Genomic DNA, 27,942 nt, shown 5'->3' with positions numbered 1-27,942 from the left:
TAAGTTTCTGTCTCTTTCTGCAGTGCTGTGTTCATACCACAGCACATTTCAGGTGTTGATACTTGGCTAATTCACCACACTAACAGCATCCGGATGGGATCTTTGAACCATGAAGACTTTTTCTATTTCCACTTAGAGCGGTTGTAGGATATGAATATTCTCAGATATTTTTTTTCCTCCCCTTGATTTATTTGGCTGGTGGCAGACACAATCTTTTCTTTTACACAGTCAAAATACCTATTCTGATTATTAGAAATAAGAGAAAACTTCTTCTATCTTATCTTTGTACTGGTAGAAAGGTAAGTTAAAAAGAGAAGAGGACCACTCAATTTTCTGTAAGACTGAAGATCAGGCGGTAAGAAGGAATGGATAAAACTGAAGAGCCAAAGTCTTTGCCAAATTGTTACAGAATGATATCCAGTCATTTGGGTTTTTATGCTTTCATAGTAAGACCCTAGTCTGTGACTGAAACATCAAGAAATTACCATGCAACAGGACAAGCAATAACTGCTTTGCAGGTGTCCAGAAGTGCATCTTTTCCAAGGAAAGGTTTGCTTTCTACCTCTTTGAAGATGGTGCAATTGCTTCTGTCTATAAAGGAGAAGAAGACCCATCCTAATTTCTCTTTGTTATTTTTCCTTTGTAGACCATAAACTTTTTTTGTTTACAGCACACTTGTGTCTATTCAATTTTTGATGCTGCAAGCCAAATCATGATTAGTTTCTGAACGCTAATGTAATAAAAAGAGAATTCTCTTCCTGCCATTCCGATCTCCTCTAGGAATCAGGCTGAGGAATGATGCGTATTTCTGACTTTCCTTTTCTACACAGTAGCTCTTCACAAAGGAAAAAAAATAATTAAGGCACTATGAATACATTTCTTCCCCCTATCTTACTTGTGACAGAAGCTTGCTGCTTGCACCTGCTCCCTGGTCAACCTGCCTGCCCTAAAGAGGATGACACAGGGAATGTCACACCTGAGAGGGGACCCAAACAGGGCTGAGAAGAATCCCACAGACAAATGACCTGGAGCTTCTTCCTGTCTGTACTCACTCAACAATACGAACCTATTGCCTGAATGTTCTGCTGATTACATTTTGTACCAAAGGGCTGAACAGTGCATCACTCAGGAAAAAAGGGAAGACATTTAAAAAGAACATATCCTCGCTTCTGGGTATTGGAGCTTATGCCATAGGTATGAAGAATTTTTGGTCAAATGAAACAACTGAAAGAAAACTAACAGGATGTTGCTGACAGTCACAAAGAGAGAAATAACCCAGCTGGCAAGCTGAACTGCTCCAGAGCTCTGTACGTTTCAAGGAAAAGAGAATGGACTCCTTAGAAAAGAGTTTCTCAAATCATTCAGAGGGGCCCACAATTTGACAATCAGCAAGCCATGAAAAATAAGCACTGATTGCAGAACCTGAAATGTCCTCCACTTAGTTGCCCTCATCTTCCTGACACTAAACTGTAGAGTGGTTAAATAGTGAAAAGACAGAAATTAGAAAGACTATTCTGGCACAAGGCAAATGGGAATAATCAAATTTCCATTGTGCTGCTCCAAGTTAGTGAGTTTTCACTGGGAATGGTAAAGTCAACAGAAAACTCCGAACAGCAGTTTACTGCCCAGAAATCTGCTCTTTGCCCACTGTAAGATGAGAAAATGACAGAACACAGAATCTAATTCAGGTCTTTCCCAAGATCTACCACCTAGAGTTGTGATACAAATGTCATTGAATCATAATAAATTATAATTTTTGCTTTAGACATTTTAGTCTTGAGCCTCTCGGCTCCAAGAGAAGTAAATGGTATCACGAGCTCTGAAAAGTCATTTTTTAAATTTGTTTTTGTGAGAGCCGTGCCTGAGGAATTTATTGCATCAAAACAACAAACCGTTTTACAAACCCACCAAAATGTCAGCAGCTTTTCCTGCCATCTCTATTCCCTTACAGCACTGTCTACCCTCCTAGTCCTACCTATATCAGGCCTATTTCTGAGTAGCCAGGTAAGAAAAAGCACATGCTAAGACATCCTGTTCCTGACAATGTGGCACAATAAAGGACCAAGGACAGAAAAACCCTAAAGAGACTTTCCCAAAGCAGACACTTTTAAGGTTTTTAAGGCAAGAAGAACGACTAATCTCTAACATCAATCAGCTCTTTCGCTCCTCTTGTAACTTTACCCCACTCTCACCTTTCCAGCTCGGCTATCTTCTTATCCTTGTCATTCTTCTCGTTCTCCATCTCCTTGAGGATCTCCAGGAGCCGGTCCACCTCTGCCTGGGCCTTGGCCGCCTCGTCGCGGTGCCGCCCCACGTCCCTCTCCAGCTGCTGCAGGCGGTCGCTGAGCTCGGGGCTGGCCCTGGCCTCCAGCGCTGCCTCCTGCGCCTGCCGCACGGGGGGCAAGGGAAAACACTTCACTCACACACGGGTTTTACTCTGACAAGTCCAAAATGTTAGTGTCTTAATAACACATTAACTGCGTATTGCAATATGTAACCAAAAGCGCGTACTCTGTTTGCCCCCTGTCGAAACCAGCCCTCGCAGTTCTGTGAGCAGACCAGGGTTAATGGCCACGGCTACCTGCTGAAATTATCTCTGCTTAGGCATCTAGGAAACATATTTTTCTGAATCTGGCTGTTGGGACGAAAAGTACATCCTCAGGACTGAGGACGACAGGATCCCAGTGAAGAGATTGTGTGGGGAGGTTTGTTAATGGCGTGGCTTGTTACAAAAATCACTAATTCACCAATAAATTTATTAGTAAAACTAATCGAGTAGTTCCCAAGCATGTAAGAGACAGAAGAATGCAGTGTCCAGCAGACTAAGGACTATCCTTTTTCTCTCACCCTGCCCCTCTGCTCCTGGATCTTGAACTGCAATTAGATATCAATTAAAGCTCCTTCAGAATTGCTCAAAATTGCTTCAGTGAATAGCAGGTTCGATGGAGCTGTTCTGCTGCTCAGGATTGCCTGCAAAACCCAAGGCCTTGCTCTTCTCAAAACAAACCTACAACAGGAAATACAGACTTTTCTCCCCTCCGTGTGCAGCTGCGGAAAGTTGTTTTACAAGCTGCCAGTGTTCTGCTCCAAAGCACACTAAGTCTAGATCTGATAGTACAGGACTCTGTTGCTTTTAAAGGTAATTGGAGGGAACTGCAGCAGTAAAAAGCTCAGGGCAGAAAGCTGCTGCTTCCAAAGAACCAAACGGCAAAATTACATTTGGCTAAATCAGTTTAGTTATTCAGTAAAGTAAGACTGGAGGAAAATATCCATTCATTGACCCCAACATTTTTGCCTTGAAGTGTCTAGTTTTTAATTAGCTTCTTTAAAGCCAAGGCCACATTCCAGTAGAATCCAGGCGACCCTGTGGAGCAGAATATTCTGGGACTGTGGATCCTCTTGATGCCTGTCTTTAATGGGACTGACCTTGGCTTGGATTTGGGTTTGCCAAACAAAGGAAAAGCTCATGTTCCAGGGCCTTAGCCCTGCAGCTCTGGTCTGAGGGTCAATACTAGGCTGTTGTGGCTTTCTTTTTTTCTAAAAACAAGAATTCCAGAAAGCCGATTAAGCTGGACAGTATTTTATCCTAGAACAGAACTCCCAGCACTCCCAGGCAGATGCCGGCAGGAGTGCCCAGTAACCAAAACTCAGGGAGGAGCAGAACCCTTTCCTGAGGTGATGCATTTAGGAACACTCGAAAGGCTCCCTCCTTCTGAGTGACTTTCCAGTCAAACCCTGACACTCCTGTGTCACTGTAAGACTGAAAAGCTGTGTCGGGGCTCCTGGCTGAGAGCTGGCCGCGAGTGCATCCCTGAGAGCCTTGTGCAGCCTTCTGGAGTCACGGCTGCCACTGCCTGCAGATCCCTTAGTGCCCCACAAGCACTTCGAAGGACACACCCTTCCTCGGACAGGGCTCTCCGCAGCAAGTGTCAGTGTAATGAACGCCCTGCCAGGAGGCTCCAGGCTCCGGGGGACGTGGCAGCAGCGAGACTGACAAGTGTGTCAGCTCCACCAAGAGCTGGGAGCACCAGGGGACACACTTGGCTCTGGAAAGAGCCTTGGTGGGTGTTTCTGAAATGCTCCTTTGGGATTTCCAGCCTGCGGGAAATCTGAAATACTTGATTTCATTTCCTTTTCAACTACACCTTCAATTTCAAACCCCCCCCCCCCTCCAATCCTCCCTTCCCAAATACAGGGAATTGGGAGTACTGCTTTTGGGGGCACCTACACACCCACTGAGGGCATCTCTATTCTCCTAGGAGACACAATGAATAGAGTGAAGTCTGCTTTTCACCAGACAGAGCCTGAGTTGTTCTGTACTGGATATAGGAATGTTTCCAACATCTCTAAGTGTTTGTTTTAGCAAATACTCCTCCAGGCTCTTTAAAGTCATCCAAAACACGTGATCAGATAATCAAGAAACTTCTTTTAAAAGAAAGCAAAGTTAGGCTGCTAGCCTGCCTTATTAAACTCACGAATTCAAAAGAAGTTATAAGACCTAATGCAACTTGACGGTCAGAACAGTCCTGATTTATTTTACCCTGCTAATAAAAGCATCTCCACAACAACCCGAGAGACACCGCTGAGGAGAGGAAATAAATTTTCTTTTCTAGAGAATTAGCCAACAAGTCAGCGTGTCTGGTTCTTATAGAACCAGAGGGCGATTTACAGGACATAAATCATTAGTTAAGACACGTAACACATGTTATTTGTATATAATGTACCTAAGTACGGACACTTTCACCTAACACAAAGAGAAGGTTATGTGATATGCTGTAAACTGGAGACCACTTCCTGCACTGTGAGTCACTGACTGAGTGACTTTGGTCCATTTTGTGGGTTTTGTACCAAATACGTGTTTCATGACCAGATCTAAAATCCTACTGGATTCATTTGTTGTAGAGGAGAGAAAACCAATGCGTTTAGAGGTTTCCCACAAACTCACATCAAGGTCTGGACCAGATGAAACTGGCTATCTTCCCAACGCAACACTGTGCAAAATAATTCATCTTGGTTTTTTTCTTTAACCAAAAAGCTAAACACAAATAATGAATTCTATATTCACGGTAAAAAAAACCCCACATAACAACTTGCCCTGCCCATCAAAGGTGTACAGAAATTCCAAAGTAAGTACTGGTTTCATCTCTGAAGCAGAATCAACACCCAAAGTGACAAATGCACCAAGAGTTTCTCCTGTATTAAGAGACTATAAGAAGTCATTTCTGCCTGACACAGGATTTGCAAATTCCTCTTTTAACACAGTTACAAACAAATGTGATAATGTATAAAAGAGGTGTGACAAAAAGGAAATAAATTGGAAAAGCAGCCTGCTGGGGGTGAAGGAACACTGCCCTTCCTCATCTCCACAGGCCACAGAGTTTAGCTGATGAGAGGCCACTGGAACCCTTCAGCTGTTACTCCTGACCCTGCCGTTAGCTCTCTGCGCTCCTGTGTGGCATCAAACAGGTGAATTTGAGGGCACACTTCACCCTGCACTGATCTGCACAAGAAACAGCCACATTTCAGCGGGAAAGCAGCACCCCCTTAAGCTCTGCTTTTATTAGCAAAGCTCATCTGATCAGTATTAATCTTTGCCAGTGTGAATTCTGTTCCGAGTTTTTAGTGGTTCAGGACTGAGAACAGTTGAAGTTTACTGCTCTGGACATGCTCTCCGAGTTCCTTAGAGGGACTATAAACTAAGAGGTGGTTTAACAGCTTGCTGCTTTCCTGCTCTCAGCCATCATTTCCCATCTGGAATGTGGTAAGTGATGGGGTGACTGCTTCAGGTACCTACAGACCGTAAGAAAAGAGTGATTGTTCCTCAACTAAATAAATGGGCTCCAACTTCTATTGCTTCCACAGAAAATCAGCTGACAAAGCCAACTTCTACAACTCAAACAAAGATGACCAATGTTTCATAGGAATAACCAATATTTACAGATGGAGAGGAGTGGAAGACAAAACACATTAAAAAGAATTTTCTACGTTGATATTTCTCGTGCCAGAACCCTCTTTTTTAAGAGGTAAGATAATCTTACACAGCTTCAAGTGTGCCAGAGACAGGGAACGTAACAATAGCACAGATCGAATTTAAAGGTTCTAAAACATAAATAAAAATTCCAAACCTTATGACCAAGACTCCAAATCAATGTTGCTAAAATGTGAACTAAATCAAACAGCAAATAACTCACAGCAAACACTTTCTACTTTTACCTATGAATTGAGACAGTAAATTCAGTTTAACATTTCACGTACAAATGTTGCCAAGAACTATTGGCCATGAAGTAAAAGTTCCCAAGAACCTGAAATCCCATTTTAATCCACCCTCCTACCTCCAAGGGCGCCTCATGTCTCCTAAAAATAGCAAATGCACACACAAATACAAAAATATATTATGATTACTTACTGCAAAAGACAAACACTCTACCCACCCTCTCTCCTTTTCCTACCACAAGGGCAGAAATTCAACTGATAAAACATTTGTGCTGTCTCCTATTTTGCTTTCATTAGTTTTAACAGAATTATAAATTTAAAAACAACCAGACTTTTTCCTCCTTTAGTTCCAAGGCTCTCCACACCCCAAGCTGTAAAAAAAAGCTTTTTGAAAAGCCTGTAATGGAAGTAAAAGGCTCAGGAAATTCTCTGATACACTGTGTACTGTAAACTTGAGTCTGTCCTAGAGAGTCGTTTGCTGCCTTTTAACCATCTCGACACGGTTAGTTTTAATGGAACTGCAAAGTTTCGACACTGAATAAGGCAGTGTCAATTCATAAACAAATGATTTTCTTTATGAAGAATCATAAAGTCAGGCAGGCATCTCCAGAGAGGCAATTTCCATTAGTTAAAGCAGTGATCTCTTCAGAGAGAGACAGGTTCCCAGAGATGTCATTAAACACCCACAAGGTGCTCTCTTTGGATTCACCCCCACACAGAGCGTGCAAAGGCGGGAGGGAAATGCCCACAGGACATCTCTCTGTGAGTGCATTTTAACCTCCCCACCTGCCTCCTCTGATCTCACCTGAGCACAGGCCACACTGTTTTACAGAGACAGGACTCCAGTCACGAACACTTAGTACCAGTTTTTGGATATTCAGTTTATGGCTCTAAACGTTGTTTATTCTGAACTGCAACATGACATTGAAAGAAATAATTCCCCAATTTTCTTTCTGTGACGCTTATCACAACTAAGCAGTCGTTTCTTAACACCACCAGTGGGAAACGAGGATGCATTATCATACCTGTTGTGCAGGGGGAAAAGCAAAATGCAAAACGTATCCTGCCTTATTCACTGAGTGCTTTCCTCCTATTAAAAATATATTTTATCATCTTATTTCTCTAGATGATTATCATCTCTCGTATATATCTGGCTCACTCTTGGAGCATTTGTCACACAATACTGGAAACAGCAAGACTCTAGCAGACAATAATTCAGTGATGAAATGCTATACAAATTACCACCCAAGGAAAAATGAGAAAGACCACACAGTGTGACATTGGCCATTTCCTAATTTCTGAACATTTAATTTTTCTAAATGAGCGTTATCTCCACAAGTTTTTCTGGGAGGGGTAGAGCAGATAAGTTTAATATTTTTTTTTTAGGTATAAGAACATCCGGGAGAAAACCTCTCCAACTTCCCACTGCATGAGGTGATGCTGAGATGGTCACACACCATCACAGAAGCACAGGATGGTTTGGGTTGGAAGGGTCCCTAAAGATCCCCCCGTTCCAACCCCCCGGTTTGGGCAGGGACACCTTCCACCAGACCAGGCTGCTCAAACCCCCCAGCCTGGCCTCCACCAAGCCTCTCGTGCCTTATCCTGGGTCTGCTCTACCACACTGGGAATAAAGTACACTGCTCTTCTCTCTTCACCCTTCAGAGTCTCAAAACTTGCATGCTCTTAAAGGTTTTGTAGAGAACGTGCTCTCCTGACACAAATTCTTCTGCCTGTTTGCACCAACTACAATCTTTTCATACTGTAGCTCATTTTCCCAACTTGTTGACACTCTTCAGGCCGAATTTCTGATACAGGACGCCACAAAAACTGAAGGATTGCAAGGCCCAGCAACTCTCTGACCCTCAGACAATGAGTGTCAGCGTAGACAACTCTATTTACCCTGAACATTGCCAGGAGTAACACAGGGATCAGACTCCTGAAAGTTCTGTAACACCATTTCTTACGCACAGAGCCGCAAAAGAAATCTCTGATGAAAACCACCTTGGATTACGTAATTTACGGTGTCAAGATATTATTATACAAACACTCCTTGACAGGAGTGCTCCGTGACATCAAACAGGAGGCTGGAAACAGGATCCAAAATTCAGCTGACACAGTACCAGCCAGCTCAATGGTTACACAAGATTTTGAGCAATCTTTCACTTGCTGTAACTTCGTTATTCGTGATGTGCTGCTGTGCCCGGTGTTACAGAACAAGCGAGAAGCTTGATTTGCATGGAAATTCCACCCTCTTGCTCCGAAAATGCACGGACAATGGAGATGGCAGAAAAGCTACAGGACATTTCAAGCACCGGCAGCAAAGGGAAACAAATGCACTGACACAATATTAAGCTGTCCAAACAAAAATGCAGTTAGACCGAGGCAGTCAGACAGTGACAGCATCTGGAGAAAGCTTTTTGGATCATGACTGGTCAGACAGCCCACCGCTTTTTGTTTGTGTCCGTACCCACTGCTAAAGGAATGCACCGACACACCCTGTGTTGGCCCAACTATAAAAGCACAGGTGGATAAACATGCAACACAAAAAATCAAATGTGCTGGCAACAGCCTCTCAGATTGCCAGGGAACTTACTAGCTTGGATGGATGACTCAATAAAACTTCAGGGTGCTAAAGGGAGAAAGAAGATAGGAAAAGATGGAGAAAATTTGGGATAGGAACAGTGTGAGAGAGAAACAGAAAAGATGCAACAAGAAAAAGAATTTAAAATAATAACTGCAACGTTAATTTACTAAGACGACAGAATCTTAATTAGTGGTTGTAGCATGCATTAGTAACCAGCCTTTGGAACATGAGGAACATGGAGAGTTAGCCTCGTGCAAGTTCCAAGTTTCATCTTGACTTTTTCAGTTTAACAGATTTGTCCAGCCCCCTCATAATTAATGTAGTTCTTCATTTGGGTTTTACAGATGAGTTTCACAGACTGAGAAGGACTTTATTCCTAGTGCTTCCCTTGTATCCATGTCAAGACAGCTGAATGGTTTAGAAAACTAATTCAGTAACTGACACTATCTGAATGCTGAACACAACTGCTGGGTTTTTACTTTTATTGTAACAAGAAATCCTGATTTCCCTGGCAGCCTTTTTCTTTCTATGTTGAATATATCATTTATTGTCCCTTCTTCAAAAAAAAAAAATCAGCTGAGAACAAAAAACAGTTTCATCTACCACGATTATCAGTAATGTGGGAGGAAATCCATGTCCACAAAATAAAAAGCAGCAGAGTCTGTATTAGACTAGCCAAGCTAGTTGGGAAGGACAGAATTTGGATCAACACTTAATTCAGCAATTTTTTTTCCCTGTTTTTTGGAAGATGCGATCCTGAATTTGAAGAAAGAACACCACAGCAGAAAAAAGAAAAACAACCTCTGAGTGAGCCTGTTGAATGTAGAGGTATTTTCCTGGCAGGGAATCACTGCTAACATTTTCTGGTGAAAAGTTCCTAGAACTGCAGCAAGGGAAAGTTTGTTAACATATGGTTTAGACTCTTTTTCCTCCCTAAAAATAAGGAGTATATCTACAGGGAGAAAAACTATGCACTGGAAATGAAGATGGACAAAAATCCACTCATCTTTCCTGGAAAAACTTCTAATATTAGTTTGGTCTCTCCCAGATTAGAAAAACAAAATGAAACGAAGTATACTGGCTGGGAAAGAGAAGACAGAAAGTGCTGGGGAAAAAAAGTATCCTGAAGAACAACAGTTAAAGGAAAACTTTTTCACTATATAACTAATAAATTAAAATAGCAGTTTGGGCAAAGATTTTCCCAAAGAAAAGAAAAACCACCATGGAGGATAATAATAGCACTTCACAGAAAAGCAGGGAGAGAAGCTCCTGTGGGTGATTTGCCTCTACTGACTCCACCTGAGCCAAACTGAAGAGAGGACACCAGGCCATGTAAGCTCCCCAGGGATTTCTGAGCTGCTTTCAGCCTTCACAATCTCCCACTGCATCTCCCGCTGGCAGCGGCACGACAACTGAGCACAGAGCAGTGAATGCAGAATAATCAGAACATTAAGCACACAGATTTGCATAACCATGGTATTATTATTTGAAAAAAAAAAAAAAACAAAAAAACAACCCAAATATGAAAACCACGGCAGTTTCAGTCACTGAGGATCAATATAAAACAGTTATTACTGAGAAGAGGAATAGCAACAACAAAGAAGCGGATACTTCAAGTGAGACACTGGAGACTAAAACCAAAATCAACAACTTTTCAGCACCCTCCACTTGATTAATATTTTTGTTTAGTGCAAAGTTAAATCCCTTCAAGAGAAGCAGGGGAAGCTTGCATGGCTCAGGATTTCTCTGAGGCTCGCTGTTTGCAGGTTAGCGAGAGTTGTTTGTAAGGGCTACCCAAGTCTTTTTTATTTAATGGCTTAGCAGTAGTCCAGTTCAATCTCTTCTGCCAGCCTCTCAACTTCTAGGGCATAGATCTGACTGCAAGTACTCAAACTGTTCACTGGGAGTCCAAGGTAGGGGAAGCAAGACTGATGTTAGACACATCTCCATGCAAACTGTGGGGGAAGAACCTAAAAGAAAAAGCTTTGACCCATTTCCTCTAAAGGAGCTACATGACAGCTTGCTTCCTGCATGTGCCTCATGCAAACCTGCACCAAGATAATGTAATAAACCTCAACAGAATGAACCTCTAATTCAGTTTTAACCTCAATGCTCTTACGTGGCCATTACTTTTAAGGTTAATTGTGACAATTATTTGCAATTGTTAACAAAGCAGATGTCTAAAGCCGAGTTTTTAGAAGCTTTAAAATGGAGCTGGATTATCTGTCATAATTATTTCTTATTTCATCTTGAAAATGTCAAACTGCCTCAATAAATATCTGCAATGCACTTTAAAAAGTGAAAGCCCTTAAAAATATTTTTACTTCTGTGCAAGCTACAGTAAAACCCATTAAGAAATTAAAAACAGCTGGAAAAAGGGTCATTAAAGAAATATGCAAGCTTACTATAGGTGTAAAACATATTGAAGTGAGTGTTAACTATATCTTCTTGAGTAACTAGGAATTAATCCACCTAGGTAATGGTAGGCTATTCAATTTTTTTGGTCGTAGAACTGAAACCATCCTGCCCATGATTATTAGGCAGCTTCTTCGGATGAGGAGATGCTCTAACAACCTGTGGCAAATCTTAGCTACAACAGATTCACCAACTCATTACCAGCATCACGGGGTGAAAGTGCAATTCATGGCAGAGAATGCAGTGAAAGGGTCCTTCAGGTCTGCTGAAACACCCTGAAAACTTCCTGTGAGACCAAGCTCATGTGCACAGCTGCCTTTTCTTGCTACCGAGCTCTGCCGATGCTGAGTAGCAGAACAGCCGATTTTGCGTGATGGAATGGAACAGGACAAACCTGGCTCCAAACATGCACGTCCAGAGTCTCATTTCCACCGTTCCCAGGTGCATTAACACCCACCTGCACCCACACAGCAGCAATTCCGAACAGCTCTGAACTGCTGACTCCAATTCACACGCTTCACGGGTGGCATATTCTTTTCATTTCTTGTTATGCTTTCCTCTGGGCAGGGCCTGCACCTGAATTTCTCACATTAACACCTACAAGCGTTGCTAATTGCTACGTGAGATGTCTAGCTGTTATTTTTTTAGCTGTTACATCAATTGAATGGCACCACTGCTGCTATGAGCTGTACTGAAGCAGCCTAAGCCTCAAACTCTTGGTACCTGTTAACAAAAAATCCAACAGCACTGTCACTGCATGTAAGTGAAATCAAAACTCAGCACAAGTGTCTGAAAGTTATTTTCTGATAGGCTTAGCTTAATAATATGGTTATTATTACTAAGCTTACTTAGCTTGTAATATGGTTTGCATGGACACACCTTCCCAGTTCTTGCTGAAAAGAAACTCAAAGAATTTGCTCTCAAGACCCCAAGTTTTCTGGGCAGACATGGGCAATGTGTTTAGAGCTGCGTGTTTACAACACAAATATAAACGTGCACTGATTACCTTCTTCAGCTGTGTTTCCATCTTCAAACATTCTTCCTTTTTCTGTTCTAATGCAATTTCCAGCGTCTTGAGTCTCGAATCTTTCTTCAGCCCTGATGAAGCTAATGTTGAAGCATGTTCCTTAAGATCCAGTAATGACGTCTAAATTAAAAGATGTGAAACAATTATCAAGTAAGTGCAATAGTCAGTTTCTTTTCTGTCTTTATTTTCCTCCTGTCCCTTCGCACTGTGTTCAGGATCTAATTTAGAACAACTTTTTTTTCAGGTTGCTTATGTCATTGACTTAAGACTGCTCAAATTAATTCAGGCTTTCAGAATCAAAATAAAACCTTTTCTACACTTATTTTAAAATCAATTTTAAAGATGGACAATTCCGTAAACTGGAACTTGTGCTCCAGTGACAGTCATGTTTAAGAAAAACTGGTTGTCAATAAAATTGTATCTTAAATCATATGTGGTTAGAAGATTTAGCAACTGAAAGAGTTGAAAGCTTTTCTGTATACAACTTCCGTGGGGTGAAATTGAATCATGCCACCTTACTCCAAAAGGCAGCTCAACTTTCTTTCTGAAAGATTTTTGTGGGCTTTTTTTTTTTTTTTGTCCCTGTCAAATGCTGATTTCTATGTAGACAAAATCTTAGCACTTTCTGGGTACATATTTTTGTATTGTTTTACTTTGAGATTTGAAAAAAAGACCGTAAGTACACAAGAGGGGAACAGAGAACATTTCTATTTCTCTCATATAATTAAGGTAATTTGTCTAGCCCACTGGCTCATTACCAACAATCAACTTAATTAATCAAAAAAAAAAGACTGGAGAGTCTAAAGCACTGGCTGCGTTTGCACAAAGGAACTGAACGTTGTCCTCGTGCTTTTGACACCCACAGCTTTGATCAGCCTCCGCTCCTTTTAGCTTGTTCCCTTCTGCGGTCTGTAAGCAGGGCTCAGTCAATGCCATCCCTGCCCATCAGTCAGTCACTACTAACAAGATTAACTGCTGCAAACAAGCCCTCAAAAGGTGCTTCTCAAACACCGATGCTCTGCAAATTCTCTAATGATGTACTCTACCACATCAGCTTTGTTACAGGACAATTACTACAAAAGGAACAGTTCTCCTCGTCTCGAATGTGACACAAACAGAGACAACAAATAATTCTGGCACAATAGATTCGTGTTGCCGGTCAACCTCTTTCTCTGTGAGATCTCCTTGTAAAATGCTGACTCTCTCTTTCAGGTCCTTAATGTCTTTCTTGTAGTTGTCGATCTCTTCCTGTTTTTCTCGTTCGTCTCTGTCACGCTGCTCCTTTAAACGCTCAATGGTCTTTTCCTGACAAAAGAAAGCACTCTGTGAAGGAAAGCCCTCTTAGTCAATTCAGCTCCTCAGGCTTCTTATTACACTTCTGACACACTTGAAACAGGGAGAAGCAGCGTATTGCCATTTTCTTTTCTTTACAGTTGCAAAGATCCTCAAGAAAGAGAAAACTTGAGAAACCTATGGGATCATTGCTGTGAAATACCAGCACTGTGAACGCTGGATTCAGTACTGTCAGTGCCTGGACCCCTGAATGCTCAGCGTTGTTACACTGCAACCCAATCCATCTGGTTCCGATCATCAAAATTAACCTACACCAGGATGTGTTACATATTGCTTCCCGATTTATTTCAATCCTATTTTTCTAAAATGTACAGTTACATCAGGGGTTCTTCAGGGAAGAAGGGGTGTGGTGCCTGTGTGATGCTGGCAGTTATATACAGTAAGAAAAGGCAACAAAATAACTTTTCGGTACGCCAGATATCAGTGGAGCTTTGGATATCTTGGAATCTGAGAGGATGCAGGCAAACTCCCCAAACTCGGGTTAAGTTTAACCGAAGTTCACAGAATCTGACAGACTAAAGGAGCTGTAGCCCTGCTTCTCCAGAAAACAAGAAAAAAAAATACATAGTCAGCCCAAGAAGTTGTACCAGCAGAAGAGAAGTGCCAGTCCGCCTGTGAGGCGGTTATCTCCCGAAAAGGGAGCATTAAAAAGTCAAATTCTCGGGATAATGACCGCGGCGCCCGGCGGGGAACGCGGCCGTGCCCGCCCCAGAGCCCGGCCTGCAGCGCCCTCTAGCGAGACACGGGCCACGGGAACGGGCTCGAACACGGGCGTGGGATCGGGATGGGGATCGGGATGGGACACGGGATCGGGATCCGACACAGACACGGCCCTCGTCACGGCCAGCAGCGGCAGAGTGCCCCGGCAAGCCGCAGCGCTCCCCGCACTGACCTTCTCCGCCAGCGCCTCCTCCAGCGTGGTGAGCGCAGTGTCGGTGTTGGTGGTGTCAGCCTGCAGCGATTTCACTCGGTCCTTTAGGCTGCTCATCTGCTTCTCCTTGTCTCTCAGCTGCTCCTGGAGGTTTTCGATCTAGAAAAAAACGAATCCGTTTCAAGACAACAGCAGGGAAAACCATCCAAAATCACCTTAGGGTGTCTTAAATGATTAAAATTGTTCTTAAAGCAAGTGAAGCCTAGTTCTTATAATCCCACCTCAACACATCAAGTGATGTAACCAAACCCATCAAATAATAACAAGGAAGCAGTAAACTTTCCAACAATCAGGAATAAATTCGGAGCAAGCAAGTCTGAACAGCATTCACAAGAACAGCACAGAGGAAAGCTATTATTCCAAATTTCTGAGGATGTTGGGCACTGTGTCACAGAAGGATGAACAACACTTCAATAAAGAAACACATTAAGGAGGGAAAGAAACTGACAAAACCCCTACTGCATACGTAAACTAAAAAGAGCACTTGATAATTAAACACTGGTGCAGAAGTATTATTTTAAGTCTTTTCTTTGGCACCATCATATTTTTTTGCTACACTGGCAAGTTGTTTGTTCACCTTAGATGGTGCTTGCTACGTGATGGGTATCACCAAGTGCCATTCCCTGGGTGGAAAATGTATCAGCCTTGTTTCCTGTGGGTGCAGAATTTCATCTGTTTAGGAGTTCTGAATATATCTTTCGATACACTGACAAGACCTAATGCCAACCCCTTTTCATGCACATATCCACGTCCAAAGAAACAGACGCATTAACATGATGGTAACACGTCAAAACCGAATTTATCAACAAAGCAGTAGAGTGTGCACAGATTTCTCGGTTGCTTCCTCTTTTTGTTGTCCTGACAAGTTCTTGCATCAGCAAATGCTCATCACAAACTAATGACACGTGGCATGTGAGGTCCCCAGCTCCAAACACTGGTAGCAAGATGCTCTTTCAAAGACATTTGTAAGGAATATTGTGACCAGACCACCCCACGGGCTCCCTAGCCCGGTATTCACCATGATTAATTAAAGCACTAACTGGCCTTTTGTTTCACCTGTTCAACAGCAGTTAGCAGCTGCTTGGTTACTGGAAATCCTGCAGCTATACCCAGGTTTTACCCTGGGAAAACAAGAGTTTCTGTGATTACAGAGCAAACGGCTCTGCGACACGTGCACTACTGCTTTGCTTCTGTATTGAAATTACAGCTGGAACACACTACAACATGGGGACTGGTTTATCTTCCTCATTCGTTTCTATTAGGAAAAGAAAAGACTACTTTTTTTTTTTTTTTTCTACGCCTCCAAGTTATGCTCAAAACTGAATTTGGGCACAGCACTAGAAAACAAAATTAAACACCACCAAAAAAAACCCCATAACCAGAGACATATCACGGTAATCAGAGATTAAAACTGAAAATTCCTATTTTATACACTGCTATGTGTTGTTTAATGCCCCGTTAGCACACGCTTGTAGCCCATGGAGCCCCATGGCTCTGGGTGGAACGTTCTGGTGCCCACAGCAGGGCTGCCCAGGAGGCAGCACAGCCGGGAGTGGCTGCTCTGGACTCCAGCAGCTCCCAGTGCCATCAGCTGTCTAGACAGGCTGCCTGTTTGGACAGCTAACCATGAAAATACACCACAAAGGAGGCTGGGTTATTCTTAGACTGGTGTTTACTTCTGGAGGAGAAACACTCACCAAAGGCTGGGGCTGGCAGCAGAGGGGACAGTGCAGAGTGGGGGCAAACCACACACGACAGGCAGCCCAGTAATTCAGCTCCAGCACATATCCAGGTGCTCACCAAGGCAGCACCTGCATTTCTCTGCACAAGTGCATTTTCATGTCTCAGTTCCACTGTTTGCAATGACCAGAGTAAGATGACAGCGCTGTGTGTGACTGCTGCACCTCCCCACTGCAACTGCACCCTCTGGGATTAAAAACCACCCAAACCAAAAACGTGACGGGTGTGAAGGGTGAACCTGTCCATTCCTGAAGGCTACATGCGGACTTTTCAGTCTGGTGGGGTTTGTGATCACTGAGGGAACAGCAGGTTTTCAATAAAATTGTATTTAAAGGTGTGCCAAAATATTCCCAGCCACACCTAAAAATCCCCCTGCAGCTCCAGCCGTGCCTTCTGCAGGGTCAGACAGCTGAAGGCCTGGCCCTTAGACTACACAAAACTGCAATTATGGGTCAAAACTGAAATAGTTCTCTAATAACAGTGCAAATGCAAAGTGTCCCTATGAAATCACACTCAACAATAAATTGCCTTTATTCCATTTTTTTCTCCTAAATCTGCAATTCTGTAACAAATTTTAAGTCTAGGCTCTCCACAATGACATAATCTGAAGAAAGCAAACAGTCTACACTCTGTCCATATACTTAAAAAATGCAGAAATTTACTCTTATGTCCCTGTAAGTAGTTCGAGAATTCTTTCAAGAAGGAATAGACAATGCATTCCTAACAACAACAACAACAACACAATCTGAACAAATTCTCAAAAAACTGATGAAAATGGAACAGGTAACCAGAAGAGGGTCTCTTTGCTACCCAATAAAAGACGAAATAAACCTTAATGGAATCTCCTTGCCCTGTGGGACACCGAGAGGCACAAGGATTGAATGAGCATTGTTTATTCTTCAAATACTCAGAGATGAGAAACCTCCTCAGAAATGTTCCACATACCTAAGGAACAGATCTATATCTATAGATAGATCTGTACCAAAAATCTAAAAAAACCCAAAAAAAAAAAAAAAAAAGTATATACTGTTTTTAATTATCAACAATCTCTTCTCCTTGTCCTACCCCTTACTTTGCAGGGTGAAGCCAGCAATCCAATAAAGTTAGCAGCATTATCCTCAGCGTGAAGGTACACAAGGCCACACTGGCATCATCTGCTCTGCACACCCATTTTCCTGTCAATAATGATTTACTGGAATATTTTTTCCAACATTACCAGTTGTCAGGCACTATTACGTTTCAACTTGGGTGATTTATTCTTAGTTGTGTGGAACTAATTATTTGCCTTGCAGCCCTGAAGCACAGAGCAGAGGCAAGAGAAGCTTCCCCTGGCATTCCGCTCCGAAGGCAAGGAAGCAGAATACAGACTCAGTGAAAAACCCACTCAGATGCAAATTAAAAGCAGCCCAGGGATTCAGAGGAAACACATCTAGTTAAATATCCATCAAGGCCACTGGATTCCCAGATTCCTCTAGCTGCAGGTCACTAGATCCTGTGTATCATGCTTCAGCCAAGAAATTCTTCCACAGAGACAGTGTCCACCCTCTTGCCATGCCCCGGGGCAGGAGGAAATTGAGCACTTCAAAAACAATTTCTGTTCTATCAGTGACTCCTGAATAAATGAAGTGGGTCTGTGAACTGGCCATGAAACCTCTTCCCCAATCCATTTGACACTTGACAGTGTTCCTTCAGAGCAGCACAGGAGCAGATGTGCAAAGGAGAAGCCCAGAGTTCTCTTTAGCCTTCCACCTTTTGATCCTGGCTTTCCCCGGGGGGGGGGGGAGCAGCAATGTAAATAGGATCTCAAAAACCAGAGGGCTTTCAGAAGGTCTCTGTTCCATTCCTGTGGCACAGCCATCCACATAAACAACAACCTCACATCAGCTGTGACTTTTCCAAACAGCTCTTCCCTGGTTTTGTAAAGGCACCACCGGCCACCCCAGCTCCAGGGTCAATGACCACAAGGAGATGATGGATTAGCACCAAGCACAGGCAGAAATGTTTCTTTCACCTCAGGAATACCAACGTGGGGATGAAAGAGGCATTTTTGGAGGGGAGAGTGGGTGAGGAAGCAGGCATGTGATGACAGAACAGCTACAGCTCTGTCTGGGTCGAGACATGCCACTCCCTTTAATGTAAAATTACTAATATAATATGAGAGCCTACAGTCATATGGGGATTGCTGGAGCCCCACAGTATTTGAGAAGCTGAAAAAGATGGGCTTGCATCAAAAGCAAAATGACAACCTAACAGTTGAAACAGACATGATTGCATAAAAAAACATTTTAAAAAATCCTGCTGTGGGGAAAAAGGAAAGAGGTTAGTGAGAGATCACCTCCAGTTCTCAGAGACTGTTCAAGAAAGCTGTACTGCTGGATTTATAATTATTGCTGTGGTTCTGAAAGTCATGTTTTGGAGAACATAATGGAGGTCTATAAGCAGATATTACTGGGCAGTTTTCTAAGATTAAGCTCCAGTTTTATCCATGTCACACTGCAAACCTCACCATTATAATTGTCTTCCTATTGCCAATCCTGCAAAAGCACCCCTAGAACAGTCCTGCACAAATGGCAAAAATGTGTATTGAATTTAGCCTTCCCAGATCCCGTGAGTGTAAGGAGCAAGGTCTGTCACAGGAGTGAATATCACTCCTGGAACTGCACTGAATCACTCCGCTGACAGTAATGTTCCTGCTGTTCATTCCAAAGGGGAAATTCCCAAGAGCAGCAACAATGTGAAGCTTTAGGCAAAGCATGTCTACTTGCAAGGGCGAGATTTTGAAGTTGTTTTAAAGTTCAGGACAGATCAAACAACTTCCCCTTTTTTTCAGTAAGATTTTGGCAAATGCAAATCAGAGTTTCTTCCAAAGTTCAGCTGCACTCAGTGCGTTTTTTTTACTCTTAGATCCAACCAGTTGATATGAATAAGGTCACACTGTTGTCAGGTTATATTCAGAGATTCCTGTTCTGGAGCCGTCATACTAAAAGCCATCCCAGGGGACACTGGATTAATTTCTGTTTTGCTTCCTAATAAAGTTTTCTTTTGACTCCTCCTCTACTTCAATGCTTACCTGGAACATTTCTGCCTTTGCAGCATCCCACTGGAGCGCTGAGCACTTTGGAAATGTCCTGATGTTGCTGACTTGGAACTGGTAGGATTTTGTAACACCTCACACTGATACAGAGAGTCTTAGATGGGCTAACAAAGGAGCAGTTACCTTAAGAAAAAGAACCAGGCTGGAAAGGGTGAGGACAGCACAGAGGAGGACAGGACTAAAGTGAATTTTAAATGGCTGAACTCCAGCATTCTGGTGCACCTTACACAATCATCCCATGAACTGCTGCACGGGGTCCAGTTAAAATTCAAAACAGCTCCCAGTTAAAAAAACCTCAAAGCTGCTTGCTTTTCCAACTGATAGGATCTTTCTGTCGTTCTTATTCTTGTGATCACTAACCTGCAAGAAGTCCTTTAAAATTAGCATAAAGCTCTATAGAGTTCAGCTTTACAAATAAAATACTTTGTTGTTATGCAGCTTAGAAAGGACAAAGAATTTGGTTTTGTGATTTCTACTTAAAGTAAAAGCTTAACTATCAAATAAATAGATGGTTCACAAACAGACACACTGCTCCCGCTTCAAAAGGAAGCAAATTGCAAGGAGAGGAAAAAAAAAATTAGGAATTGCAGGACATTCCATGAAATTAATGCCTTATTGCTGACCCAAGCTTGCAATCAGCTTGACTTGAGAAAAGAACGGTGTGCAGGAAGAAGTGCTGATTCAAGAAACATTGACTTAACCTGTACAGACAGGTCGTTTTTTTGTACCTCCAATAAAGGAGCAACAAAGAATTGACACTGATCCAACAGACTCTTCCCCTCCCATTGCCTTTTCGTACAAGGGTGCTTTGTAAGAATATTTATACCAGCCAGAAAAAGAGTTAATCTGTGTTTATGTAAATCATCTCTAAGGACAACTATTTCTATCCCCTTGTCTTCCTCTGTGCTCCTTTCTTTTGCACAGCCAGCCAAGCTCTGGGAGCACCAGTTTGCTGACGGATCACTGCAAAGCAGAACTAAGAACAGGCACCAAGAAGCGAATTGGAATTCTGGTATCTTCTAAACAGTCAAGGTTTTTTCTGTACTGTCACATTCCCTGTAACAAGCAGTATTTCAAGCAGATCTTTCAAATCATATTCTCAGACTATTGCTATCATGTTTGCAAACCTTCTCCTGTGCTAATAAATAGCTTGAATTTCCTTCAAACCCAACACAATGATGTCATTAAAGTTTGCTTTTCCTGAAAACTGATACTGAGAGGAGTTCTCCTTACAGTAAAGATACTCCAGCACAATTCAGATCAGGGGAAAAACAGACAAACAAACAAACAAAACAAAATTAGGACGCTGAGAGCTGAAACAGAATTTTGAGTTGGTAAATGTCCTGAAATTCACATTTCTGAGGAGCCAATGTATATGTTGTTCTTAAGCACTGCCTAGAAAATATTACGCATGGCAATGACTCACATCCTCAGACAGCTGGCGAGCAGGTTAAATTTAGTCGTGCAATTGCTCCGTTCTGAGGAGGTTCCATCATATCTCTGGCCTGACCTAGTTAAAAGCAGAGTTTGAATGAAAGTCCTGCCACGGCCACTGGTGAGAACGAGCAGGGTGTGACCTGACAGGGAAGGGATTCCTTCCAGCCACTCATCTGGAGCTCAAAGCCCACGTATTAATAGGAAATATAATATTAATATATCAATATTAATAGGAATGGCCAATACTTCATTTAAAATGCAATCAAATAACGAAAGTATAAAACCTGGCCATAAGAGATTCGATCTGGCAATATGTGAGCCAGCTGTTAATTACATAATCCATTACAAATTCTCTATCATTTATTTATCTTAGAGCTTCTCTGGGTGACCCCTTTTGTTGGTATCAGGTGAGAGACTGCAGCCACTATCCAAGATTTCAGCCTTGGTTCTCCACCAAGACAATTTGTTGGTTCCAACTTGAGTCTGATCCTTTCATCCCACGAGTAATTCAAAACAAAACACTGTTATTATAAATAGCAAAACAAAATAGTTTCAACTCTGCCGCTCCTCTTCAGTGAAGTTTAGATATTACTCATTTATTTCATATATTTTAAAAGGTCATTATACTGAGAACCATAATTGAAATCATCTGGTAAATAATTTCCCAATCTAATTAGGAATAACATCCATTTTGTTGAAATCCTGGCCTAATCAGGCAGAATAACATCATGCTAATTCTCCTTTCAGCTGCGTCCTGACATTATGAAGCAATCTCTAAGGCTGTGTTTTCCCAAATTTTACTCCTACGACTCACCAAACACAAAGGGATTAAAAACCCAGCTATTCTGGGGACATTCACTCACTCCTGTTCCAAGTCTCTGAATAGGCTTTGACAAAAACGTGCCCAGATTTGACTCAGAAAAGTTCATTACAGAGAAAACACAAATACAACAAATTGGAATAATTTCATTTGATGGACGCTGAACGTTCCAAAAAAAGGAAAACCAAAAGTACTTTGTTGTGCAAGGCGGATAAAACAAGGGGGGAAATTGTAATAATTGTTAAGTTAGATCTGATATTCTGTTTTGTAAGAAGCAGAATAAAACGAACAAGTTGCAACACTGCTTTTAGAACATCTCAAGGCTCCCAAGGTTATCACTTCAAGCAACATTTTAGAAGTGTAAAGTGAAAAAGTTTCTACACTAGCAATGAAACTTCTTTACTTGGTTAAGCCATGTGCTGTATTTCATTGATAATTCCCGTGGAACTAACAGCCCTCCTTCCATGGCCGCTGGATCTCAGCAATGCTGCTGATGTTTTCCTGACTTGTTTGAGATTTTGGTTTTGGTTCTACGCGAGTGAGGACAGTGTAATTCTGATACCTGGGTAAAGACACACAGTACAGGGCTACGTGTCACACTCACAGCAGAGGAGAGGTGAGAAAAGACACAAAGAGAGAAAGGCTGAACTCCTCAGAGCACTGAGACAGCCGAGAATGGAATCAGGGGGCAGAAAAGACCAAGCTTTGAGGCAGACCAATGGATGGGAACATGGGATTTAATGCTGATTACGAAGGAAATCCTCACAGCAAACTAAACTCCATTTACACTGTCATTTAGGCTCGCTCAAGCAGAAGGCTGTACAACCTGAACAAAGATATGAAATTAAGTTACGATTCAGCCACTGAATTACTTTGCCCAAATCACTGATTTATTATGATCAAAGATCCACTGCAGGGTAGAACTGTCCTAACCCTGAGGGAAGAGCTCCAGAAAGGAGGGATGCTCCTAATCCCAGTGTAAAACACGGCCAGTGAGCTGGGATTGTCCTGCCTCATTCTCCTGGAAAGGACATGGACCGATGAATAGCAAGGAACAGCGATTCGTACTGTAAATACTAAACATGACTGTGTGAGTGTGGGTGTGCATTTTTCAGTATTTAGCTATCACTGCTCTCACAGAATTTCTTCAGAACACAGTGACAGGTGACTCAATATCAAACCCTCACATCAGTTAGTGCTCCATGTCCATAAACCCCTAAAAATTTTAAGAACCCCATGAGTTAAATGAGTGCCACCACTTGCTGGAACCTCTTCATCATGCAGAGGAGCACGCTAAGGATCAACTGCATGCTAATGTGAGACAAAGGGACTTCAGTTCCTCTGCTGACCAGTTTTCTTACCCTTTGGGTGAAGCCACAGATTTGAAAGCTGTTAACACACTTGTGCCTTCTGACAGTCCTACAGACTGTATGAATCTGTGCAGAGACCCAGCTCTGAAGATCACTTAGCAAAACGCCTTCAAAATTCACTCCTGGACCCAGGCAACTGTTGATTTAAACTGAGAAATCACTCCTTCCTTGCTCTAGTGAAGATCCCCAAGCTGACTGACACAATCACTGATGTCTGTTCCAGGCACAGCCCAGACAAACCCCCAGGGGCAGAAAACGCCTGGTGACCAAAGCCCTGGAAACTGTGAAGCCTCTCCCAGCCAGAGCAGTGACAGCCATGGGAGGAGAGAGATGTAAAAACGGCCCACACCCTGGCTTCTCCTGCCTCTTCACTCATGGGGCACTTTGTGCTTGCCCTGCAGGACAGCGAACACACCAACAAAGCTCATTAGCTTTATCTTGCCAGAAAACGACACATTTAATTCACAGTGAAGGCCAAGGGCCCCAGAGCTGGCTGCCTTCCCAGCTCCCTTCCAAAAAACAGAATTTCAGCCCCCCTACCTACGAGTAATGACCCCTCTTGCCAGTCAAGGGCCCAAGGAGGACAGAATATCAAAGTGACTTCTCCTCTTTGAGGGACACTAGAGAAGTTCCTTCCAGATTGGCCGAGTTGTGGTTTCAGAAAATGCCAGAAACTGCAATGGAGTTTTCCTGTAAATGAGCTGCTGCTGTCACCTCGTGTGACACTGCCGGAGCAGTGTGACATCAGTGAAACCCTTCCTCACCTGCGGCAGGAGCTGAACCACAGAACCAACATCAGTGACCTCACGGGCCTGCCTTCTGCCTTTGTGTGAGCCTGCTTATCCACAGGGGTCACTTCAGGAAGTCAACAGGCAAGATTCTTCAACAACATCAATATAAATATAAGTGTAAATGTAAATGTAAATGTAAATGTAAATGTAAATGTAAATGTAAATGTAAATGTAAATGTAAATAATATCGAATAAATCAATATAAAGGAGAGTATTCCTTACAGTCATTCTTCAAAGTAAGAAACTGACCTGCTATCTTTCACACGGAGCAACATTTGATTTTTTTAAAGGAATATCAGCGTACATCTGGGAATATAGGTACATATGCTACATACGATCCAGATGGTTTTATTTTTATTGTGGCATCACAAAATGCTCAAAAGAAGTGGTAACATAAAAATATAGCAGGACATCCTACACTTTAAAATTCTAAATTCTAACCTAGGCAGGCATAAAACCTTATTTTGAATCCAGTAGGTTTGTCTGCCATAGATGCTGCACTAGCAGTCTCAACTTTGCATGAAAAATTATTGGAATAGCGTTAATATTTTATTCCTTGGGTAAGTCCCTGGAGAACTCACTGTCACCCCCAGCAGCACCTGCAGACCCTGGACTCTCTGCCATGGAAAATACTGTCCCAAGCTAAGCTTGTGCACCTTACAGGACCCATATTCCAATCAGAAAAATGCGTGTTCTTAACCGGCTCAAAAGAATCCAAGATACCAAATCTGTGGGATGCCCCTGAAGCTGCTGTAACAAACCCTGTAGGGCAATAAGCCACCTTTAAAACTGAGCTGGCAAGGAGCTGAGAAGCGATAGGAAGAACTGCGCTACTGCCCTGCCCTCGGATCATTTATTAGTTGTACATTCGTGGGAGAGAAAAAAACCAAAACACAACACACTGTGTCACCTGAGCTGGCTGCAATTTCTCTGAAAGGTCTTAGTGCATTGTCAGAGAGCTGCAAAGTCAAAATGGAGGGGCAAGAATCCTACTTCCAAAGTGGTCATGGCTCACTGTAAAATGGAAATAAATCCTGTGTTGCGTCCTAATCTTCCATGTGAAAATTAAACAACTAATCTACCTGGATGACAGGAGCGAAAAAAATCTCACACGATAATTATGCTGAATTTGAACTCACATAGTGAAGCCTTTTCAGTCTTCCCTGGCACTTTCATTGCTACCACAAGAAATATTTTGAGAGAGATGAGGGATTAAAAGCCTAATTTCAGGATAATTTTTCCTATTACTCCTTTAACTGAAGATAATTTGATTATGTAAAAACCCCACCCCACACGGTAAAGCAATTCTAAAAGCACACTGGTGAAAAGAGAAGCTACTGCAGCATCTTGGACCCAAAGGGTAACCAATAAGCCAGAAGAGCTGCTAGAAATTTCTAAAAGGCACAAATTTCAATTTTGCCCTGTTCAGTGGCCGTCAGCAAGCCCGTACCAGAAAGGTCCGAATGGAGGAAAAAGCAAAACAGGTCTGAGATCCCCTGAGGGACACAGAGACACAAGTCCCCCACGACCCCCCAGGACACATCTTTGAGGTCATGTCTGTCAGATTCAATAAAGCGGCCGGCACAAGCCTGTGGGGATGTTTGGTCTTTTCTGTGGCGTCGGAAATCTCGGAAGTGGCTTTAGAACCAGCTCATGGCACGACTTGAGAGCTGGAGTAAAAAGAGCAGCGGGTACAGCTCTGGCAGAGACTTAGAGAAATACTCTTGTGTTTGGCTGGGTAAGCCCCAGAGCTGCTGAGGAAAAGCACCTCAATTCCATCAGCTCTGGCTGAGCAGAAAGTGCAGCAGGTGCACCTTTACCTCCCTGCAGAATTGGTGAGCTGAGCCTGGACGCTGCTCCCCCCCAAACGTCCATGACCCAAGCACGTTCAAAGTGGGACAAGCTTGCCCACAGGAACGTTACAGAGGCAAAAAATCCTGCAGTGTGAAGCAGGAGGGCACACGCACCCCCCTACCCTGTAAAGAACAGCCCATCTCTGCTGGGCCAGGCTTTGCCCTTGGCTGCTCAGTCATTCCTCACTGTATACTCACACAAACAGAGACTGGCCACCCCTGCAGTGGGGACACTGGGGGACCTCTAAGCACTAGCTGCCACCCTAGAGAGGCTCTAAGGGACGTCTCCAAGCCCAGCCTGCATTCTGTGAATTCTTAGAACACCAAATCTTCATTCCCTTGGCAGGCAAGCTCAAGGTCACACCTTGGATGAAAGGTCCACAAACTGAATTTGGTGTTTGAAAATGCAGATCCTTCTCTGAGCTCTCTCATCTCCTCAGGGCTGGAGCAGAGGAGCTGTCTGAGTAGGTAAACCTACTTCAGAATAGAAAGAAAATCAACTTTAAAGTACAGACACTGCACGTCAAAGTTAGGAACACTAAACCAACGCGGCTGTTGGAGTAACCATCAGCAGCACTGATTTTAAACAGAGTTACACGTTTTGTTCGCAGCCCCTCTCTCCTGCCACACAGTATTTCTGATCATTAAGCATAAGATATTTATTCTGCTTTCTAAGTTTTCTGGAAAGCAGAGGACGTTGATTTCCCGTGGAGAAAGGCAATGCTTCTTATTCAAAAAGCGCAGGAGCTTTTGAAACCTTCCCAAATTCGAGCTGCACAAGTCAGCACAGCCACCAAAGAAAAAAATAAATCTCTGTTCTTCCCTTATCACAGGTCGATTATCACACAGAGCATGGGGAGCTGCCAAAAACACTGCTATGCTCAGACACTAAAACTTGCATTTTATTTGCCTGCAGCTGCATTGCACAAAGGGAGCGTCAGCCCCTCTGCCCAAGACAAAACATGACCTACCCCCAAAGCAAGAGGTGACTGAGTCCCTGTCGGGTTTTTTTTTCTTTCAGTGTGCTATTACTTATCTTTTGTCCCAAATGCTATCTCCCTAAAATGCTTTGATTGCAAAATATTGATTTTTTTCCCCTCATTTCTTTTCATCCTTGTCTACCAGCACAGATCGACAGATGTAGCAAAATGAAGAATAAAGCACCATTTAATTTTCTTCAGGTTCACATTTCAAATCTGCCCACCACAGTCCCAAATTCATTTTCAAAGGAGCTTTCCCCTGGCCCTGAGTTCTAACAACTTAAAATGAGATTTTATGCAAGATCTATTTTCAATGAAATGAGAAAAAAAATAATCCTGAAGCTTTATAAAACTAAGTTTTTGCATTAAATTTTAGACATAAAGCCAAAGCCTCCAAATTTCTAGCTTATGTCCTACTTGTATTGTCTAAAATAAAGGTAATACCAAGCAGCATCTCTGTATGAGCTGAACTGGAAGGAGTCCAGGATTTAAAATGTGAATTACGTGGTTTCCTCAGCAACCTGGAAAATGTATTTTGGTGCCTACTGGGTATCAGTGATGATGCCAATTGTCATGTTAATTTTTCAGATCTTTGTTGCTCATAATCTTCTTCTGTGTCCTTTAACTGATCTCTAATCAGCCAGGAAACTTCCACTGCTTTCTTCACCTTGATTTTTGGATGATCAAAAAGTGTATTTTACAGTTCCTCACCTTTAACCAATACAACAAAAATAATGGCTCATAAAGCAGAGCATGAGCTGGTCTGTGTCAATGAATCCAAGCACAGACCCAGAAATAAAGGATGCAGTTCAAATCATTTCTTGTTGATCACACATCTCAAACAGTCACAGAAAATAAAAAACATCATGAGGTCCAAATGCCCATTTGACTGTGGCTACATCCTAGCACAGACAATCTCTGAATTTCAAAAGGAGTAAACAACTCTTCTTAAATGGCCACGTTGTTCAAGTTAATGATTTTTAATAAATTCTGGTTTTTTCAGGTCTTTATCACTTCAGCTTTTGCTCCAAATTTTCTTTGTACCTAGCATTAAAAAATATTAGTGTGCAAAATTTAGTCGATTAGAATACAACTTCAAAAATATCTGAGAACCTGCTGAGGGAGGAGCACTTGGTGAGAACTGGTTGAATAGTATCTGCTAACTCAATTCTAAATTTGCTTAAATTCCTTCAACCCTCCACATCTTCACCCTGTACCTTCTCGTAACTGCAGCTTCCAAAGACATCTTCTTTCCATACAAAAATGCTAATTAACACGACACAAGAGAAGCACTTTTTGTGCCATGTGCCTTCCATGATCTTCCACTCTAT

At 42.5% G+C, this 27,942-nt stretch overlaps 1 protein-coding gene across 9 annotated transcripts in view; it reads right to left on the bottom strand.

The window, feature by feature from the left end:
* Nucleotides 1-27,942, bottom strand: part of ERC1 (ELKS/RAB6-interacting/CAST family member 1) — a 246,477-nt gene that overhangs the window by 139,474 nt on the left and 79,061 nt on the right. For all 9 annotated transcript variants that reach the window (XM_066184266.1, XM_066184269.1, XM_066184268.1 and 6 more), the window contains 4 exons: nucleotides 14,488-14,625; nucleotides 13,407-13,547; nucleotides 12,222-12,362; nucleotides 2,193-2,386 (listed from right to left, as the gene is read on the bottom strand). In XM_066184266.1, coding sequence (XP_066040363.1) covers nucleotides 2,193-2,386; nucleotides 12,222-12,362; nucleotides 13,407-13,547; nucleotides 14,488-14,625 — 614 coding nt within the window. The remainder of the gene's footprint in view (nucleotides 1-2,192; nucleotides 2,387-12,221; nucleotides 12,363-13,406; nucleotides 13,548-14,487; nucleotides 14,626-27,942) is intronic.

Source organism: Chamaea fasciata, unplaced genomic scaffold (assembly GCF_029207755.1).
Source record: "Chamaea fasciata isolate MVZ Bird 193981 ecotype frontalis unplaced genomic scaffold, bChaFas1.0.hap1 SCAF_5, whole genome shotgun sequence".
NCBI classification, from domain to species: Eukaryota; Metazoa; Chordata; class Aves; order Passeriformes; family Sylviidae; genus Chamaea; species Chamaea fasciata.
The sequence above is the reverse complement of the archived record's forward strand: the minus strand, read 5'-3'. Positions and strand labels throughout refer to the sequence as shown.